This window comes from Thrips palmi, unplaced genomic scaffold (genome assembly GCF_012932325.1).
Source record: "Thrips palmi isolate BJ-2018 unplaced genomic scaffold, TpBJ-2018v1 HiC_scaffold_12, whole genome shotgun sequence".
Lineage (NCBI taxonomy): Eukaryota > Metazoa > Arthropoda > Insecta > Thysanoptera > Thripidae > Thrips > Thrips palmi.
The window spans coordinates 1,536,975-1,557,127 of record NW_023144623.1 but is presented as its reverse complement, the minus strand read 5'-3'; the positions used below and the strand labels follow the sequence as shown (position 1 = coordinate 1,557,127).

The window sequence follows — 20,153 nt, the reverse complement described above, 5'->3', positions numbered from 1 at the left end:
CGCGGCGCGGTCACTCACGCACGGTCCGTGCGTAGTGCGCATGCGCTCCGTCTGAGGGCGCCAGCAGCGCTCGGCGGGGGGACTTCGGGCGGCGCTCGGAAGGGGACCTGCGCTGCGCCCATTTGTGGTCCCCTAACCGTTCCTCGCGCGCCGCCTTCACCCCCACTCCGCCGCTTTCGACCCCTTCCACCGCTCAGCACAGCCTCGCGACGCTCTTTTGTTTCTCCCGTTCAGTCGCTGGCTTCCGGTCTAGGTCAACCCGTGGTAACTCCCAGCCTTTCCGCTAGGGCGCTTGGAGCTCAACAACAACATAAAACAAGAACATCATTCTACAAGGTGGCAACTGTCCGGCACGAAATTTCAACACTGTTAAGCACCACCTGGTTGGCATCACTGGTGACCGGACACTTTAAATTTGAAGTTTGAGGAAGGTGCTATAAATGTATTTCCGGCCGCCCCCCGCGTCCCCGTATTGTAATGCTGCTGCTACTAGATCGGAGTTATGTGAGTATTGGTTTCCTCGTGTTTAATGGAAAGGGTATTGTCGGCTTAGAAAATGAATAAAAAGCAAACAAAAAACGAGGTTTCCTGATTTTAGCATTTATTTACGAGTTTCACTAGGCCTTCTTTGTTCAGTCTTGAGTAACCCTTGACTCCTCGTGCTTTCAACACTGCTTTCAGCTGTGGTAAGGTTAACTTTTGTGCCTGCGGACCGCAATAGTGAAGTATCAGTAGTGCGCTGTTAATTTGTTTCACATGAAAATAAAAGAATAATTCTTACTTTTCCTTGGCGCACAGTCTCCTCTAATCTGTCAATTTCGTTGTTGCTTGTATTTGCTTGATCTGCATTAATAAAACAAAGGATGGAATTTGTTATCAGTACTCATCACTGTCGAAATGATATTTTTGTTTGATTGCAGTTTTCTTACCTTGAAGCATTTTAAGAGATGACGGCACAGGTGCATGTGAAGATGATGGTGGTTTGGAGGATGTGGATGGAGGATGGAGGATGGAGGATGTCGATGGCTCTGACACAGGATTTGGTGACAGATCTGATGGTGTCGCAACTGCTTCAAAAGCATCCAGTAGAGAGAACTCATCGCCAACTGCCAATTAAATGAAAATGAAGTAAGTTTTCTGTGATTGAATTGATTCAAGTTATAAGTGTTGGAAATAATTTAATTACTTACAAGTACTCAGCACAATTTCTGATGCAGTCTCTGTGCTAGCATCCGCTATAAAAAAAAATTGATTAAATTTTGTTCATTTTTACAGCAGCTGCATCAGCAACCAATACTGCTTCACTTCGACGATTTGAAGAGAAGGTGGACAACCACAGAGAGGCCAGGATAATTTTAAAACTGTTGTCCGTTTTTTTAAAGGTCAGTACTTACCTATTGGAATGGATGGATCATCCAGCTGTTCATTTTGCTGCACAAGTTCACTTTCTCCATTTTCCTCATGATGCAGAGCTGTCAAAATTAAAATTAATTAATTCAACAGATTTTGTTCAGAGTCGGTGCACAAATGTTTTTTTTTTTTTTTTTAATTTATCTACCATTGTCCAAATTCTGTTTGCTGGTCAGCAGTGGATTGTGGGATTGAAGTTTCTTCAACACATTTCCATCAATACCTAAGAAAGAAAAAAAGAATTAGATTAAGTGGCTAAAGATAAAATTTTAGAAGCATAGCATCATTATCACTTATCTCAATTCAAATGTAATGTCGTATGTTGAAGATGGCCAAAATGAATAGAAATGAAGATGAAATAGGAGTGCCGATTCTGATCAGGGGAAATGTCAAGTTAAAAATGTATGATGCTTATTAATTTATGATGAGTTTTGTTGCATTCACCTGGTAAACCAGTCAGAATGGAGAAGTCTCTTGGATCAATTGCCTCAATTCCGAAGTCCTCTGCTACATTTTGAGACTTCTTGCTCATCTCTGCTTGTCTGGTTCTCCTAACTTTCTGTTCCTTAATGGAGGTGTTGAATGCAGAACATTTTAATTGGACAATCCGTGTGGCAGACAAATGTAAAAGAAGCTCTTGGACCAAGTCGCTGTGTATTTCACAGTCGACCCACTCCAGCAGGGACGTTTCTTCAGAGAGGAGGTACTTAATGTTTTTCACCAAATTTTGTTTCCACCCTATTTCATTCCATTTCTGTGCTACAATTTTTTGCGCAGTTAAGTAGAAGTTGGTGAAATAGGGGGAAGGTTTATCCAACCCTGAAGTTTTCTCCAGCATCAGCTGGAGAGTGAAATCGGTCGAATCTTCATTTGAGCTCAAAAAACGGTAACAATTTTTACACCTCTCTGTGGCTGCAAGAATTTTTGTGCACATTGTGGCACAGTTGAGAGATGGTGCTTGTCTTGTTAGCTTGTTAACCAATGTATTATTAATTTCTTCAGGCCTACATCCTCTGATGAGAGTGGGGGTGACTTCGGCTCTTGTTGTTGGCACCGACCATTCATTTATTAAGGCTCCAAAGTCTGCCAGGAATGATGCCCCATCATCTTCACAATTTTGGTTGCGGCCACTTGTAATTTGCTGAACCAGGCACACTTTCATCGCACCAACAAACTGAGCCAATGTGGGGTCTGAATTACTTCCGCATGACTGTCGAATCTGGCCAAAGTAATTTTCAAGTGGATCCTGATTTAAATTCCGTAATTTGAGACTGGTGAAACCTAATTTTTTAACTACTTTCCAGATCCACTCCAGTCCCCGAAGGTTGTCAATTAGGCCCTTTAGACAGGGTGGTATGTGCCTTACTCCTGATGATTTTCTTATGAAGACCCACTTTTCAATCTTTGGGATCATTTCTCTCCAGAAGGCATGGTGGAAAGAGTCCTCAGTTACATTTTGGCGCTTTGCCTTCGGAGCGTCTTTCCTACCAGGGCCATTCATGGAATCAAATAGCTGGTCCATTGTAAGAATAAACTCAATTGTGGGTTCTGCTCCAACCAGCTTGGTGCCTTGGGTGAGCATATGAAACGTTTTCATTCCACACCCAGTGGTCTCACTAAAGGTCTGTGCAGCAAGATCCACCCGCATCTTGTTTCTTCCCATTGGGCACAGGTGTGAATATTGTAATTTAGACGTTTTGCACATTCCCTCATCTAACTTAAAGAATTCAATGATGTAAGACCACCTCACTATTTGTTGCAGCTCGTCTTCCAGATCTGAAGACAGGAGATTATTCCTCATGCTCTTCATGACATGAGGAATATCATACAAATGCACAACCCGCTCATCATCAACTTTGTAGACTGGATCAAGTTTGCCCTCTTCACATTGGCTTCTGAGCTCGTTGATAGCACCCTGATTTGTCGCCCCTTGATCAGAGACACTGGCAACCACCTGAAGGCCAAGTTTCCTGAGCTCCCTTATAACTTCTTTAATTAATGAAGCCAACATGTCTGATGGAGACGTCCCATTAACAGCAAAGTAAGCCACCTGAAAGAGAAAGAAAAATTAAAAGGTATTTAAAATGTGGAATTGTTGTTCACACTGTCACAGTATTTCACATGTGAGGTGTAACACTGCAAGAAAAAGTGTATATAGTACAACAAAAGTAGTACAACAGAAACTGTACAATAAAAGCACAACAGGGGTTGTAGAAAGTACAATGAGAATTGTACAAACCACAACGAGCCCTGGACTGCACAGCAATCCTCATGCCGGTTCCATTGTTCTTTGTACAACAATTGTTGTACTTGAAAAGTACACTAAATTCCTGATAAAAAATTTGCCAGAAATTTGTGTACTTTTGTTGTGGTTATTTCCTGCAGTGAAACATTGTGTGAAATCAAAACGTGATTTTTTTAAATGGCTTTTTTTTCTCACCGGCATTTTCCAATCTCCCTGTAGCCCTCGAACCATAAAGACAAGGACATGGTTTGCTTCACGGTCAGTCCTTCCTTTTTCGCCATAATCCTCATAGCCCTCAATCAAGTCTGTCAGAGGATTGTAGTGGAGATTGGAATTGGTGTAAATTTCATCAAAAAGGAGCACAGCTGCCTTTTCTTGTTCATTGAAACCTTCAATTTTTTTTTTCAGGACACTCATTAAAAATGGAGAAATACCAGGATCCAGCTTGATTGAAGACAAGACGTTTTTCAGTGTCTTCTCACATGGACTTACTACATGGTTCCTATAGTACCTATACGCCTTGGGGCCCCTTTTGTATAGGCCCAGGTAGAAGCACTTTTCTTCAACTGTCCATGTCCTCACATTTGGGTGCTTGTCAAAATTTCTTTGCTCGCTTTCAAGAATAAGCCGAGCACCTGAAGACCACGGCATTTCTCTCATTTTATTCTCAACCTTGTTGTTAATGAGATTCTGTGTAGTGATACTTGCTGAATATTTTAGTCGGCGGCGGGCAAGGAGGCCTTTCTGATAATAGCCTTGGGCCATTTGGATCAGTGACTTTTTTCTTGGTGTTAATTCATTGGTCTTGACACCAGCCTCTCTGGCTATTTTCGCCTGAGTCATTCTGGAAGTTTCTGTAAAATCAAAGGATTATGGCTCCATTAATTAATGTCCAATTTATTATTATAAAATAATCCGTAGACTGTATATTCCATATTCTTACTCTTAGGTGGTGTTTTCAGTTCCGGTGTGGGTATCTGTTGTGGCTCCACCCTTGGCTCTTCCATTGGAGGGGTGCATGTTGGGTGAACCAAAGAGGGAAAACTGTGTGGGGGTGTTTTTTCTGCAGTGAGTGGAGCGGGGGATGGTTCCCTCACTACAACCAAGACCTTGTTACATTGGTTACCTGAAAGAGAGTCAGATGTGTGAATTTTGCTGTCATTATTTAGTCACTAGAAAATAAGGGCATACCTTCATTGGGCAGATGATCTGAAGACCTTTTGAAAACCCTCTTTGTCTCTGTAATAATAGAACTGTATTTTGTAATGCTCTTCTTTCAAGATAGTAATAATAATTTTGTACAAATATTTACCGTTTCCTTGTTCTGTCACTGGGTAATCCTGCATCTCATCTTCACACAAAGGTTCCCTATCAAAAATTGTTGGGACAGCATGCCTGTGCAGAGTGTTTTTAAACTTGTTGAAGTAGTGCTTGTCTTCAAAGTGGAGAGCACAGAGGCGTCTGCACTCAGAAAGTCTGGAAGTTGGTATTTTGAGCAGTTCTGCATTTCCAGAATTTTTAACCCACTCCTTGCACCTGAAAGTTTTGTAACTTGTCAGTTCGCACACTTAAATTTGAATTCGTTTCTCCAATAAAATTTAAGTTTTGTAAACAATCATTTTTAAACAGATTATGTTAAGTGTTTAGGTTTAATTCAAGCTTTTCTCATTTGAAATATCCCAACATTCTTCAATTTAAAATAGTTTTTAAAAAGTGTTTCCTTAACCCATCACCTGTCAATGTCCACAGGGAATTTGAACATTCTGATGTTATTTGGATCTGACGTGTCAGACACGGTGCCACAGTCTTTGGCACAACACCTGAGTGGTGCCATCGTGAAACACTTTAAATCAAAAAAGATTCAAAGTACAAAATCAATTAAACACTAATTTAAAGCGCACGTCACAAACACGTGAGTTGGATGTAAACAATGACTTCTGCTCGTCGTCTGCCAGACGAATTTTGCCGCGGGAGCGCCCCCTTCAATACCAAACTACGTGATAAAAACCCAATAATATTTTTTGTTTGAGAGGTGTGTTTTCGGGTCAGAGAGTTTATGTCAATGATAGAAATTCTTTTTCCATACTAAAAGTCTTTATTTATCGTCGAAATACTGGTGCAAACCGTATCAAAGCTGTCATTTACTTCAGTGCCGTACAGTTGTCATCTTGTAGAATAGTTCGACGATTTGAACTGGCGCCCTCTGTAGCCAACCGGAAACCGCCTATCCCGTTACCACGGGTTGAGCTGGGAACCGTCGCGCAGACAAGTGTACACACGAGCCGAGCGTCGCGCCGTCAACGAGACCCCGGTTCGCTCCACGTGGCCGTCAAACCCCGTGTCGCCATGAGCACCTCGCCGTCGACGACCATCGCCAAGAAGCCCGCAAGGGCTCCAAGTGCACGGGCTTTGCCCTTTCGCCATGTCTGGCTAACTGCCCTGGAATGCCCCTGCCACCGCCGCTGCTTGTTTGACTACACCACGATGGCCGTCGCCAAGCGCCTCGCTGTCGCGGTGCCCCTCGCCGTCGACGCCGCTCTGCGCGTACACTGTGGACGTCTCCCGGTGTCCGTCGCGCCGCCCACGCCTCGCCGTCGTCCGATGTTGTGCCTGTGAAAGTGTTGAAGTGTTGAGGCTGTGAAGCCAAGTGACGTCACCATGTGACTAGTGTTTTGTGTGGTCTCGCTTCGGCGTTTGACCTTTATTTCTGTAACCAGTGCCTGACGGTTACCTTGTAAATAATGTAGTGTGTGTGTGCATGTGTCCGGGGGACGCCCCGCGACACTGGTAATCTTCATGAAGTCCGCTGTTTTGGTGAGTGCACTCTTATATTTTCTTATTTCCTTGGCCAAGGGTTTTGTTTTGTTTCGATTGTATGTATTGTACCAACGCCTCTTGCTAGTTTTCGCGACTGTGATTCGAGCGTGTCGTCTGCGTTTGTTTACGTGCTACGCCGTCCGCGGCTGTTACGTCTATATTGTACAATTCTTGCTAGTACTCTGTACTTTTGATTGCTCGACGACGCGTATCGTTTGTAATTAGGCCTATTGATTGTCACGCCTTGTTTTTGTGCGTTCTACTGTCGTTGTAATTTTTAGTACGCGAGTTACGCTATTATTCTGTCGCTCAGTTTTTTGTCGATTTTGCGTCCCGTACTCTGTAAAATTTAATCAACGTAAAGTCAGTATTTTCAATTAGTCGGCCGGGTCGCGGTTCTTTACACGTGATTATTTTGTAAATTTGTTCTTTCTCGCAGCCTATTAGACTTGTTTCATTTTATCGCAATTTGATAGTGTTTTTCTTGTGATTCTGAATTCTAAAGGTTTGCTGTAATGCTAGTTCAATTAAATCGCTCCGCGGCTCGGCTTCCCGTTTGCCTTTGTTGTATTACAATCTAGTCAAGTTGGTTTTTCATGTGGGTTCATGCCCCACGTTGGTATCTGTACTTTGCCTTCTAAAATATTGCTACAATACATGCATTTTTCAAAATGTTTTGTTTTACTTGTACTGCGTTAGCCCGGCCGACGGTCTCTCCAGGGTTTGATTTGCTTACGCGCACTGATGTGTCGCTTTCCATTCATTCTCCGGCGTGACCTGGCGCCCTTACTAAAAATTAAGTCGGTTGGTCTTATCGCAACCCTTTTCCCCCTTTCTCTCTCAACCCTTGTATGTAACTGTGACGCTGCCTAAGAAGATTCACCACTACTGCGCCTTTGTGGCCAAGTATAACCCCCCCCTTTCAGCAACTGTAACAGCGTGCTGGCCAAGCGATAGCGAGGTGTTGGCCGAGGCCGGGTTAGGCCAGAGTTGACCGGGCCCAGGCCGGGTGTTGGCCGGGTGTTGGCTGGACTTGGCCGGGTGATGGCCCGCTGGCCGGGACTTTGCCTTCGTCTAGGGTAAAGATTGATGTTGCTGCTAAGTTTCCTGCTGTTGGTCCAAATCTTGTTGCTGCTGATCTTCCTCTAGCTGCTTGCGCTGCGTATGGTTTTGACCACTGAAAAACAAGGTGTACGCCAGACCGTGTCTTGTCGTAACAGGCTTCGCGATGCCGCGCTAGTTTCGACCATCCACGCCTAGCGTATACACCTACCATGGCCTGCGGCGCTAACCTGCCTTCGGCAGGCTGCTGTCCTAGGCAGTCCGTGGAAATGGGCGTGATCCACTCAAAAAGTAGCATTTTGTTGTCAAAATCTACACAAATGGGACTTGACTTTCGATGGGGGATCCGAATGGGTTCTATTTTCATCATCAGCCTCAAAATCGTAGGAAACGACACGAAACTTCACGAAAATTTGAAAGTACCAATGAAGTTGACTTTTTTCTGCCGATTTTTAAGTGTTTTTAGACCAATATGATCGAAGGGATGGAGATAGAAAGCGGTATTTACACATACACACACACTCAGACAAACAGACAGACAAAACTTTTCTACCGCACTGGAGTAACGGGCTTCGCTATCGCTCAGCCAGCAAGGAAGGTTGACGCCAGACCGCGTCTTGTCGTAACGGGCTCCGCGATGTCTCGCTGCCTGTTTCTCTAATCCGCACCTGGGCCTGCGGCGCTAGCCTGCCTTCGGCAGGCAATGGCTTGTCCGTCATCGATTTTTTTAACTTGTTGCGTGCCGTTAGATAGAGTTGCTTTATCTGCAGATAACTCGATCTTGACCCCCCTTTCTTCAAGACAGAAGTGATCTGCCTGCAAAGAACTCGATTTTTCGCCGTTTTTGAAGTGTTTTTCGGCCATAAAGACTGAGCCAGTTGAGCTAGGATAGTAAAATTTCGCGTGTGCCGAGCCACAAACATACTTATAAGCCTGCCAAATCTCAGCGAGATCGGCCGAGCCGTTCAGGAGGAGTAGTGCGCACACACACACACGCACGCACGCAGACAGAAAAAGTTTTTCAACCCCACTAGAATAACGGGCTTCGCTATCTCTCAGCCAAAAAGTTATCCTAATTGACTGAGCGATAGCGAAGCCTGTTACTCTAGTGCGGTTGAAAAGTTTTTTCTGTCTGTCTGTCTGTCTGTCTGCGTGTGTGTGTGCACTACTCCTCCTGAACGGCTCGGCCGATCTGACTGAGACTATCCAGGCTCATTAGATGTGTTCTTGGCTCGGCACACGCAAAATATCACTATCCTAGCTCCACTGATTCAGTTTTGATAGCCAAAAAACAACTACAAAACGGCGAAAAATCGAGATTTCTGCAGGCAGATCTCCCTTTGTCTTGATGGAAGGGGGTCTGGGGGCCCCCCCCCCCCCCCCGCCTCGACAAGTTAAAAATTTACAAGGTCAAGTTCATGTAATTTCTAGATGAAGCAACTCTATACAGAATGAAGGGGGTCTGGGGGCGGTATTGGAAGTAACCGACGGTGGACAAGCATTGCCTGCCGAAGGCAGGCTAGCGCCGCAGGCCAAGGTAGGTACGCCAGGCGCGGATTGGAGGAACAGGCAGCGAGACATCGCGAAGCCTGTTACGACAAGACGCGGTCTGGCGTAAACCTACCTTGTTAATTTAAAAAAAAAATCTCAGCCGAATTTTAAAGATCCAAAAGTCTCACCTTCCCAGAAATCGACGGAACGAAGCATTTGCTTCTGTCTAATGCAGGTTCGCCAAAATCGTGTTTCTGCATGTACTTATGATGCCGTTTATGGCATTAGAGAAGCCACATGCAGGCTTATACCCCCTGTGCTTCCTAAACACTGTAACAAGGTAGGTTTACGCCAGACCGCGTCTTGACGTAACAGGCCTCGCGATGTCTCGCTGCCTGTTCCTCCAATCCACGCCTGGCGTACCTACCTTGGCCTACGGCGCTAGCTTGCCTTCGGCAGGCAATGGCTTGTCCGTCGTCGGTTACTTCCAAATTGTTTCTTTGTGGGAGGCTCCGCCCCCCAGATCCCCCTTCATTCTAGATAGAGTTGCTTCATCTACAGATAACACCATCTTGACCCTTGTAACTTTTTTGGCTGAGCGATAGCGAAGCCTGTTACTCCAGTGCGGTTGAAAAGTTTTGTCTGTCTGTGTGTCTGTCTGTGTGTGTGTGGGGTTGTACACTACTCCTCCTGAAACGGCTGGGCCCGATCTGGCTGAGATTTTGCGGGGTTTTGGGTTTTCCCACACGCAAAATTTTCACCATCCTACTCAAGTGGTTCATTTTTTTATAGCCGAAAAACACCTAAAAAACGGCGAAAAATCGAGTTCTCTGTCGGTAGACCTCTCCTGCTGGATGAAAGGGGGTCGGGGGGCGGACCCCCCCCAGCCACGAAAAAATTTAAAAGGGTTAAAAGGGGTCAAGATTTTAATTTGTAGATGAAGCACCTCTATCTAGAATAAAGGGGGGGTCTGGGGGCCCCCAGCGCAACAGTTCTGAAGTAACTGATGATGGACAAGCATTGTCTGCCAAAGGGAGCCTAGCGCCGCAGGCCAAGGTAGGTACGCCAGGCGCGGATTGGAAAACAGGCAGCGACACATCGCGAAGCCTGTTACGACAAGACGCGGTCTGGCGTAAACCTACCTTGTAACTTGTCGGGGCGGGGGGGCTCCCCCCCCCCCCCCCCCCCGACCCCCTTTCTTCAAGACAGAAGTGATGTGCCTGCAGAAAACTCGATTTTTCGCCGTTTTTCCATGTGTTTTTCGGCTATGAGCACTGAACCACGTGAGCTAGGATAGGGAAATTTCGCGTGTGCCGAGCCAAGAACATACCTAATAAGTCTGCAAAATATCAGTTAGATCGGCCGAGCCGTTCTGGAGGAGTAGTGCGCACACACACTCACGCACTCACACAGAAAAAGTTTTTCAACCTCACTGGAGTAGCGGGCTTCGCTGTCGCTCAGCCAAAAATAAATCAAAAACAATTCTTCGGATAAAGCATTTATAAGTCACAGGATGAGTGGAGCGAGCTTGACAATAGAGTTGATAGACAAGAACTCTCCTGCCTTGATACCCGATGTAACTATTCAACTTGTCGAGGCTGGGGGGCTGCCCCCCAGACCCCCCTTTCTACAAGACAGAAGTGGTCTGCCTGCAGAAAACTCGATTTTTCGCCGTTTTCCATGTGTTTTTCGGCTATGAGAACTGAACCACGTGAGCTTGGATAGGGAAATTTCGCGTGTGCCGAGCCAAGAACATAATCTAACAAGCCTGCAAAATCTCAGCCAGATCGGCCGAGCCGTTCAGGAGGAGTAGTGCACACACACAGACAGACACACAGACAATCAAAACATTTCAACCGCACTGGAGTAACGGGCTTCGCTATCGCTCTGCCAATAATCCACCACTAGTGAAGGGTGCAAATTGTCAGCACTCTGCAGTGCCCGTACATTTATCACCGTGTCGTTCCGGTCCACTCCGGAACGCGAACCGCAGGGTTCCAAAGACAAACCGCTCCTTTGGAATGGGGCCTTGGTGCTCGCCATTCCAGAACGAGTGAAGCCACGGTTCCGTTCCGTGTTCCAGAACAGTTTCAGACACAGAATTCCATGCGCGGAAAAGGTCAAATTGTCAAGCGAAGGGACAGGAAGGTCTGCAGTAGCCAGAAGACGGCGTGCTGTTGAAGTGCGAAGGGTAACTTAAGCAGCTCGCACGCTTTCGAGAATGGCCACGGCTTCGGGGCAGTTCTTGATGGCGTGTTCAAGGACGGGCTGTAGAGTGTGCGCAGCGCTCCGGAGGCACTGGCAGGATGTGTCGCCCGCTGCAGCAGCAGCGCAACCCCTTGCTCCCACGCCTCTTCGTTCAATGCAATGTTGTCAGGTCGGATCATCTCAAAGTCTTCTGGCCCTTTTTGAATTTGCTCCTCAGTGATCAAGTCTGTTGCCAAATTCAGGGAGGAGGTGGGAAGATGAAGCGAGCGCCTCTGAGCCCGTCCGAGGCGTGCACGGGTTGAGCCGAACGCAGCTGGGCTCTAAAGTTGTATTTTTTTTTTTCAAATTTCGTTAAATTTTTCAACTTTTAGCCATTGTGGCGATCCTTAAATATTTTTCGATCGGTCTCAAATTTGGTTGGCGGTGGTTTTAGGTCAAAATGAACCGTCAACGGGGGTAACTTGGGACACTTTTTCACGTTTTTTGAACGCCAGAGGTAAGATTTTCAACCTAGCCCATTGGACGAACGTGACATTTTGTCACGTTCGTTTCAACGTGATGTCACGTTCCTGGAATGAGAGTGTAGACGCTTATGAATCTTTGGAAGGGATGTCCACTGTCATGGCCGCCGGTCACCGCGCTGGTTTCGTCGCGGTTGGGGCACCGCAAGACGAGGTGCTGCTTAGCGTTTCGCCTAATTTGCACGGTCGCAGAGTGGGCAGTTGAAAGATTTAGCTCGTGGTGAACTTTCGGACTGCACCGTCTAAAAACAGAGACACGTCTTTTCATTTTCCACCATAAGAAACAGAGGTAAAATTAAGGCATTAGGTTGCAGAAGCTCACTTGATATTCATCCGGTATCTGCAAGACAACCTTCACCGTCTCAAGAATGTCCTTTGGAACAATAACGGGCTTCTCGTCAGGCCAAAACACCCCACCCATGTAGACAAATAGCACCAGCAACATTTGCCGGCTGCTGCTATTTAGGGGCCCCATCTTGCGCGAGAATTTCTGGAAGGTTTTCATAGACAACGGCCGCTGCCCCCTCGAAACAAGATTCGGCCAAGAATCTCGTTTCTGGCTTTGACCGCGGAGTTCCGTGGAGCTCCACTTCTAGGAATTCCAGATCTGGGGATACCGAAACCTCGCATTTAATAACTTGACCCTGGAAAAAGGGATGATAAAAAAAAGGGTATATGAAATACAGTTGAAGAAGCTAAATGGGGAACGAGACTGGTGGCGTAAACGAGAGAGTCCATTACCATGAGAAGTTTCTTCAGGAGAGCATGACGACAGGCTTCTAAGAGCAGGTTGTATTGGCCATCAGTGGCCACTCTCTTCAGTCTCTCAAAATCAATCTCCGTCTCAATCTAAATGTTTCATATATATTAGTCATAAATTTAAAATCACAATTCACGTATCAAATGTAATATGTACTTCAGATGCGCTCAGTTACACACCTCGAAATCAGGGTCACCGAGCCGGTCTCTTAGCACTTGCAACCATCTGATAAAATAGTAAAAGGGCGAACCTGCTGCTTAAAGTGCATCTACTTACGCCTGGTTACGAGAGCGCACGGCACCAGCCGCCTTGAGCATAGACTGGCGCACCAGGCCTGATGTTACGACGTTCAGGAGATGTTCCTGGATTTTCCTGCAAGGAACACGGACGGTGAGACGCGAGCCACTTCAAAGCAAGCACAGGGGTAACGAGACTTACACAAATTGTGGAGTATTCAGCTCCTGAACATTAAGTTCTGTTGCAAGGCGATTCTGGGAAAGGGTTTCTTGAATTAATCCATTAACGTCGTGTATCATTTGACGTTCGAATGCCGGTTCCTCATCCGCCATTCGAGATATGTTGCAGCCGAACATACCGCGGCACACCGCAGTACAAACATCGAAAAGTTGCACATGCTGTAACGGACAAATTGGTTATAAAAGAAAACGAGCGGGCACAAGCATTTCCGCACAACTCAATAGCTGGGTACTCACTTTTGGAAATCAAACTCCCGGCACCCTCCGCGGCGAACATGCATAGCCCAATGAGAGACCTTGAAGAACGTGTATGGACAGAAGACACATTTTACCATGCCAGGGGTTGATGCATAGGATGCGGGGCCGGCTGCCGCCTCCCAGTAGGCGTTCCCGTCCGCAGTGGTGACTCCTCTCCCCACCAACTCAAAGAGACCTGCAACAGTAAACGGGTGAGCAAACGCAGACACACGGCGCCGCGCGCGCGGTGCACGTCCAGCCACATCCTTGGTGCTACTTACCTTTACTGTCAGTCTAAGGCTTTAGATATTGGGATTTTTTAAAATTGTAAAACAGTACGTATCTTTATGATCCTCACCATTTTTTGCTCATGCGTTTGGATTACTCTTTACTGGACCTCTTCCGTAGATGGATAGTGGTTCAGAAAAAAGAAGATAAACAAGGTAGGTTTACGCCAGACCGCGTCTTGTCGTAACAGGCTTCGCGATGTCTCGCGGTCTGTTCCTCCAATCCACGCCGCCTGGCGTACCTACCTTGGCCTGCGGCGCTAGCCTGCCTTCGGCAGGCAATGCTTGCCCATCATCATTACTTCTGAATTGTTGCATGCTGGGGGGTTTCCCCCCCCAGACCCCCTTCACTCTTTATAGAGTTGCTTCATCTACAAATCACACGACCTTGACCTTTGTAACTTTTCAACTTGTCAGGTTAGGAGGCTCCGCCCCCCAGACCCCCTTTCATCAAGACAGGAGAAATCTACCTGCAGAAAACTCGATTTTCGCCATTTTTTAGGTGTTTTTCGGCTATAAAAACTGAAAGTTGAGCTAGGTAAGTGAAATTTCGCGTTTGCCGAGCCAAGAAAATACCTAATAAGCTGCAAAATCTCAGCCAGATCGGCCGAGCCGTTCAGGGGGTAGTGTTTTCACACACAGACAGACAGACAGACAGAAAAAGTTTTTCAACCCCACTGGAGTAACAGGCTTCGCTATCGCTCAGCCAAATTTAAATTTGGGGGTCCGCCCCCCAGACCCCCCTTCATTCTAGATAGAGTTTCCTCATTTACAGAAAACACGATCTTGACCCTTGTAACTTTTTAACTTGTCGAGGTTGGGGAGCTCCGCCCCCCAGACACCCCTTTCTTCAAGACAGAAGTGATCTGCCTGCAGAAAACTCGATTTTTCGCCGTTTTTTAGGTGTTTTTCGGCTTTTATACTGAACCACTTTAGCTAGGATGGTGAAATTTCGCGTGTGCCGAGCCAAGGACATACCTCATAAGCCTGCAAAATCTCAGCCAGATCGGCCGAGCCGTTCAGGAGGAGTAGTGTACACACACAGACAGACAGGAAAAATTTTTCAACCCCACTGGAGTAACAGGCTTCGCTATCGCTCAGCCAAACAGATAGGAAGGTGGCAAGTTGGTAAAGGTGAATACTGGAAATTTTCAACATAGAACTTCATCTTACCTTCGTCATCAGAGCTACCTACCCAAGGGTCACCCAAGGAGGCTGCATACCAAATTTGGTCAAGATCGGACCACGGGAAGTCCTCGGACGGACGGACGGACGCAAGCACAGCAGGGATCATACTATATGCCCGTTTGTAGGAAGGATTAAGCTATCCTTTTGAGCTATAGTATGCCTTGTTTGATCGCCGGACTAAAGTTTGACGCTAATTTCAATATTTGAGTAAAACCTAGCAAAAACTTGACTTTTTCAAAAAATTTCGGGGAAAATCTCATTTTGTGTAGAATTTTATCCTCTTTCCAACCGTTTTTCCGGATTTGAGTTTTTTTCAAACGGTTTCCGAGTTATAGGCGGTTTTATAGGCGATTTCGGTTCGGAGTTAATCGGCTGAAATCGATATCGTTCGATATCTCGATAACGGGAGATGTTTGGCCCAAACCAAATGTCACTTCTTAGTAAGGGTCAAGTAGGTAATCATCCATGTAAGTTTCACCAGGATCGGTGGCAGTCGTGTTTTTGAGCTTGCTGATTCTACAAAGAATTACCCCGTTGCCGCCCCCTGGGTGGGTGTACGCCAGACCGTGTCTTGTCGTAACAGGCTTCGCGATGCTGCGCCAGTTTCGACAATCCACGCCTGGCGTATACATCTACCCTGGCCTACGGCGCTGACCTGCCTTCGGCAAGCTGCTTTCAATGGCGGACTGTAGAAATGGGCGTAATCCGCTCGAAAAATAGCAGTTTGTCATCAAAGTCTTCATTAATGGAACCTAACTTTCGGTCGGGGGTCCGAATGGGTTCTGTTTTCGTAATCAGCAGCCTCAAAAGCACATGAAACTTGTGAAAAAGTCTAAAGTACCTAAAAGACTATCTTTTTCTGCCGCTTTTTATGTGTTTTTTGGCTGAGATGACCGAAGGGATTGAGATGGAAAGCTGAACTTTGGTGTGTGGCGAGCCAAGAACATACGTAAGCACTTCTATATGTAGAAAACCAATAATCCTTAATCTGCTTGCTGGACTTATCTAAAATTTTACTGAGGTGTCTAACTTTTGGCTTCCAATGAGAGCATCTGCAAAGTCTCTTGTGTGGTCTCTGTAACAGAAAGTAAAGAAAAATGAAATCAATGGAGGAGTTTACGATCAAAAGAGATTGATCCAAAATGGGTTGTACACCTCAAATCATCCGTGGCGAATTCTTAATGACCCTGCAGAATCTCAGGCAGATCGGTCGAGCCGTTTAGGAGGAGTAGTGCGCACTCACACGCACACACACACACAGAAAAAGTTATTTAACCCCACTGGAGTAACGGGCTTCGGGGTAATTCTTTCGCAAGTCACCCGAGGTCCCGAAACCGATGTCTCGGATTCCGACGAAACTTTGTGGGTGGTTTTCAATGTAGCAAAGAGCTCCAGAAAAAGATTTCAACTTTTTTGGTCGGCTCAAAAATTTCAAATCACGTAACTTGTGAAAACACTAAAACCTTCACCGTGTCGCCATGCGTCTCCGCCGCCGGACGTCATGCATGCTGTTGCCCCGACTCAGGCTGAATATAACCAGCTTGAGCGGCACAGCAAGAAGACGCATGTCCCCTAGGCGTAGACGCACTTGCGACCACGTTTTCTGTCACATACATACTCACATACAGTTAATATAAGGGATATCTTAAATCAAACCATTCACACACATGGTCCCCGACAACCCACAAGGAGCTACCGAGCTACCGGCTGCACTAAGGCCTGGCGTTCAGGCAGTCATCCCCAGAAGGCCTCGTGCGAGAGACGCGCACAGCTTATTTAATAGTGAAGGCTATCAAACCACACACGTTATAAAACAAGGAAGCAATGTTTGAAAAAAATAAAAATGAAATTGATGATGCATTTTATAATTAAATTGTTTCAGGCAAATACAAATCAGTCTTTCGAAGGAGGAGGGTATCATAAACCACCTTTTTAATGTAGGGTACTCCATCAATAATCCTTTCTGGAGGGACAAGGAGGCGCCTGTGCTCGGGTGTCAGAGTCCTCCTCTGCTACATACGCCATGCCATGTGTGAAGCAATCTGAGCGAAGATCTAGACCAACTCTGTCGAGTGTCTGACCCTGGCTTTAGTGAACAGTCATGCCGTAGCAGACTTGAAGAGGGAATTGCCTGCGGCACATAGTCACTTCGTACCGTCCAGGCACAAGAGGGAGCTTGAAGATGATACGTGGATAGCAAAGAGGCCTGCGCACTGTCATGAGACGTGGACTTATTCCCTGGATTACTACTTTTGTGCCGTTGACAAGCCGTTCATCAAAACTAAGGTTGCGAGTAAGTATACAGACCGATCTAACTTTTAGTTTAAGAATGTGATCCGGGACATTTTGCCTTGTGTGAGATAAAGTGCTTCTGTGTCTACGTGAAGTCCGCGGAATTCTTCCTCCAGGTAATCTGCGCTTGCCATTTCAAAGAGTTCCCCGAGAAGATAGTCAAGAACAGTGTCGTTGACCTCGCGGACGTTTACATTGTGTGTGCAAATTATTGCTCTGGTAGCACATTCATCAGCATTCTGAAGAACGTTGGGTGGATACACAAAATTCTTAAGACCTTGTAGCTCTGGCACTGTTTCAATCTGAGGGATAGCTATCAGCGTCTCCGAGTCTTCTCCCTCGCCGAAGACATGCTGAGGCAGATTGTCATTTCCCATCTTGAGCAAAAATTCAGAGTAGTCTGCGTGACCGCGCGTGCGCTGTGCTTGAGTCAGGTGAAAGACTCTAAGGTGGTCCTAAATAGGGGATGACCTAAGCGAGACACTAACAATGTCCGACGGTGTTTTGGCTTATAGGTTCTCGATTGGTTTCGAGGATGTTGCCAGTGACGGGGACCCGATTGCGGTGTAGTTTCGGAAATGTCTCGAACAGACCTACCGACAGGGCGAACAAAAATTTTTAGTCGGTCGGTCCCCTTTTTTGAAGATTGAGAAGGTTTGCTCGGAAACGGTGAGGAATTTTCAATTTTTGGGATTATTTCCCATTTTTTCATTAAATTTGGAATCGAATGGAAAAAAACGCAAGTCTCTGCGACCACTCCTTGACCACAAACATTTCTATGAGTGAGTCAGTCGGATTGGGCCCATTTGGGTTCTTGATTGGCACTTCAGTTTGTAGCGGTATGTAGATTACCAGCTTTAGCAGGTAAAGCAGTAATGCTAGGATCATCCTCTGCACTGCTGCGACCTTCTTGTAATTCCATATACTGACAGCACATACTGACAATATATACTGCACTTTTTGACCCGTCCCGTGTACTTTTGTAAAAAATAAATCCCAGAGGGGCTAGTATGATGCATGCTGTGCGTCTGTTCGTCCGTCCGTCCGAGGTCTCGTGGTCCCATCTTGACCAAATTTGGTATGCAGCCTCCTTTGGTGATCCCTAGAACCGCCCGGTGGCAGCATAAACTTTGAACATTCTTTTTCTTCAAGTTATTGCATTGTTTCTGATGTTTTTAGGGCGCCTATGACGAAAATAACATATTTTTTGACTCCAGACTAAGGTTCCAATCCAGACTCAGGTTCAAATCCCGTCAGGGTTAAACAAAGGCGAAAGTCGTACATCTCTTAATGTGCGGGACGGGCCAAAGTTGCCGGTGTATATCGCTACTTTTCCTGTTATTCCGTACTTCTTTCTCACAGTGAATTCAGACCGCAAAATTTATTTGTGACAGGTAGTACTTCCGAAATCAAAATATTCTTCGTCGGGCTTATCATTAGACCTTCCTCTGAGAGAATTGCGCCCAGAAGTGTACCGAAACTTGGTACTGCCACTGACACTCGAACCCCGGACCTCTAAGCTGTGTGGCGCTTGTATGCTCCGATGAGCGTCGAGTCGACTATGCTGCGACTCGGCGGAGCTGTCCTATGGGGGTCCTGACGGTCCGTTCTCTAGAAACTGAAGAGTGTGCATGGCATGCTCCCCCAGGGAGTATGCCACAAAGCACGCTCCATTCTGGAGTGTACTTGCAAGCACACTCTACGGAGGAGCATGCTTCAAAGCCAGGGGGTGGCAACAGCCTAGTGCGCGCGTGAAGCTATGCGCGCCGCTCGGGCCGGCAAGGAGCGGCCGGGCGGCTGGGCCGCGCGGCCGAACCAAATTAAACAGAACTTTGTCAAAACTGCATCGAACTGAGTAAACGAGGTCATTTTTAGATTCTACGCAAAATTTCCTATCCGTGAGTGACAATGGAATGGACTTTTGGATATGTGAAACAGTTCTAAAATCAATTTGAAAACCAAATTTACGGCACCAGACAGCCGACTTGAAGTTTCCCTCTCACTAAAAAAGCTATTTCCGTTCGTTTTAGGTCCATACATACAGCGAGCCGATTGTTGGCCACTATTTTCCGGGTTGCGTGGTACACTTGGAACGCCAATACGACTTCTGTAGCAGAAATGCCGATCCAAAAACTAATTTCCATTTTTAGTCCAAAATTGTATTTTGCAACTTTGGAGGTTAAAAGCACAGTTTGAAATAGGTTTCTCAGCATTGTCAACCTCACTAAGCAACCCAGAATTCAATTCTCTATCGCCCTGCTGTGTTGGATTTGCAAAAGGAGGTCAAACTTCTAATTGAAACGAAAAGGCCCGAAGCGCTGCAAAACCGCCAAAACAGTTCAAGTATTTTGTGGAGCTTAATGTGTGAAAACTATTTCTCAGATTGTAAATCCAACCACACCACCTTGTAGGCCAGTCAATTCTACAGCTCCATTGTAAGTTTCATCGCAATCGGAGACCAAGAGTGAAGGCGGCAGTATATATTTTAAAGTTAGCTGCAAAAATCTGCCGCAGCGATTTCTCATACTTGCGCCCGCTCGACAAATCAACCAAACTGATGGGATTTACAATTATTATAGCTGTCTTTACTCTTGGTCTCCGATTGCGATGAAACTTACAATGGAGCTGTAGAATTGACTGGCCTACAAGGTGGTGTGGTTGGATTTACAATCTGAGAAATAGTTTTCACACATTAAGCTCCACAAAATACTTGAACTGTTTTGGCGGTTTTGCAGCGCTTCGGGCCTTTTCGTTTCAATTAGAAGTTTGACCTCCTTTTGCAAATCCAACACAGCAGGGCGATAGAGAATTGAATTCTGGGTTGCTTAGTGAGGTTGACAATGCTGAGAAACCTATTTCAAACTGTGCTTTTAACCTCCAAAGTTGCAAAATACAATTTTGGACTAAAAATGGAAATTAGTTTTTGGATCGGCATTTCTGCTACAGAAGTCGTATTGGCGTTCCAAGTGTACCACGCAACCCGGAAAATAGTGGCCAACAATCGGCTCGCTGTATGTATGGACCTAAAACGAACGGAAATAGCTTTTTTAGTGAGAGGGAAACTTCAAGTCGGCTGTCTGGTGCCGTAAATTTGGTTTTCAAATTGATTTTAGAACTGTTTCACATATCCAAAAGTCCATTCCATTGTCACTCACGGAT

At 46.0% G+C, this 20,153-nt stretch overlaps 2 protein-coding genes across 2 annotated transcripts; both read right to left on the bottom strand.

The window, feature by feature from the left end:
- Positions 1–242: 242 nt before the first annotated feature.
- LOC117640418 lies at positions 243–4,057 on the bottom strand. The gene is made up of 8 exons (XM_034376919.1): positions 3,851–4,057; positions 1,855–3,460; positions 1,559–1,633; positions 1,395–1,472; positions 1,191–1,235; positions 930–1,106; positions 782–843; positions 243–705 (listed from the first exon to the last, which is right to left on the bottom strand). Exons 1-8 carry the CDS (start codon positions 3,884–3,886, stop codon positions 595–597), a joined length of 2,190 nt encoding a protein of 729 aa, XP_034232810.1. The 5' UTR covers positions 3,887–4,057; the 3' UTR covers positions 243–594.
- Positions 4,058–4,509: 452 nt separating this feature from the next.
- On the bottom strand, positions 4,510–7,403 carry LOC117640690. Its single transcript, XM_034377492.1, has 3 exons — positions 4,968–7,403; positions 4,847–4,894; positions 4,510–4,781 (listed from the first exon to the last, which is right to left on the bottom strand). Exons 1-3 carry the CDS (start codon positions 4,999–5,001, stop codon positions 4,537–4,539), a joined length of 327 nt encoding a protein of 108 aa, XP_034233383.1. The 5' UTR covers positions 5,002–7,403; the 3' UTR covers positions 4,510–4,536.
- Positions 7,404–20,153: the final 12,750 nt, after the last annotated feature.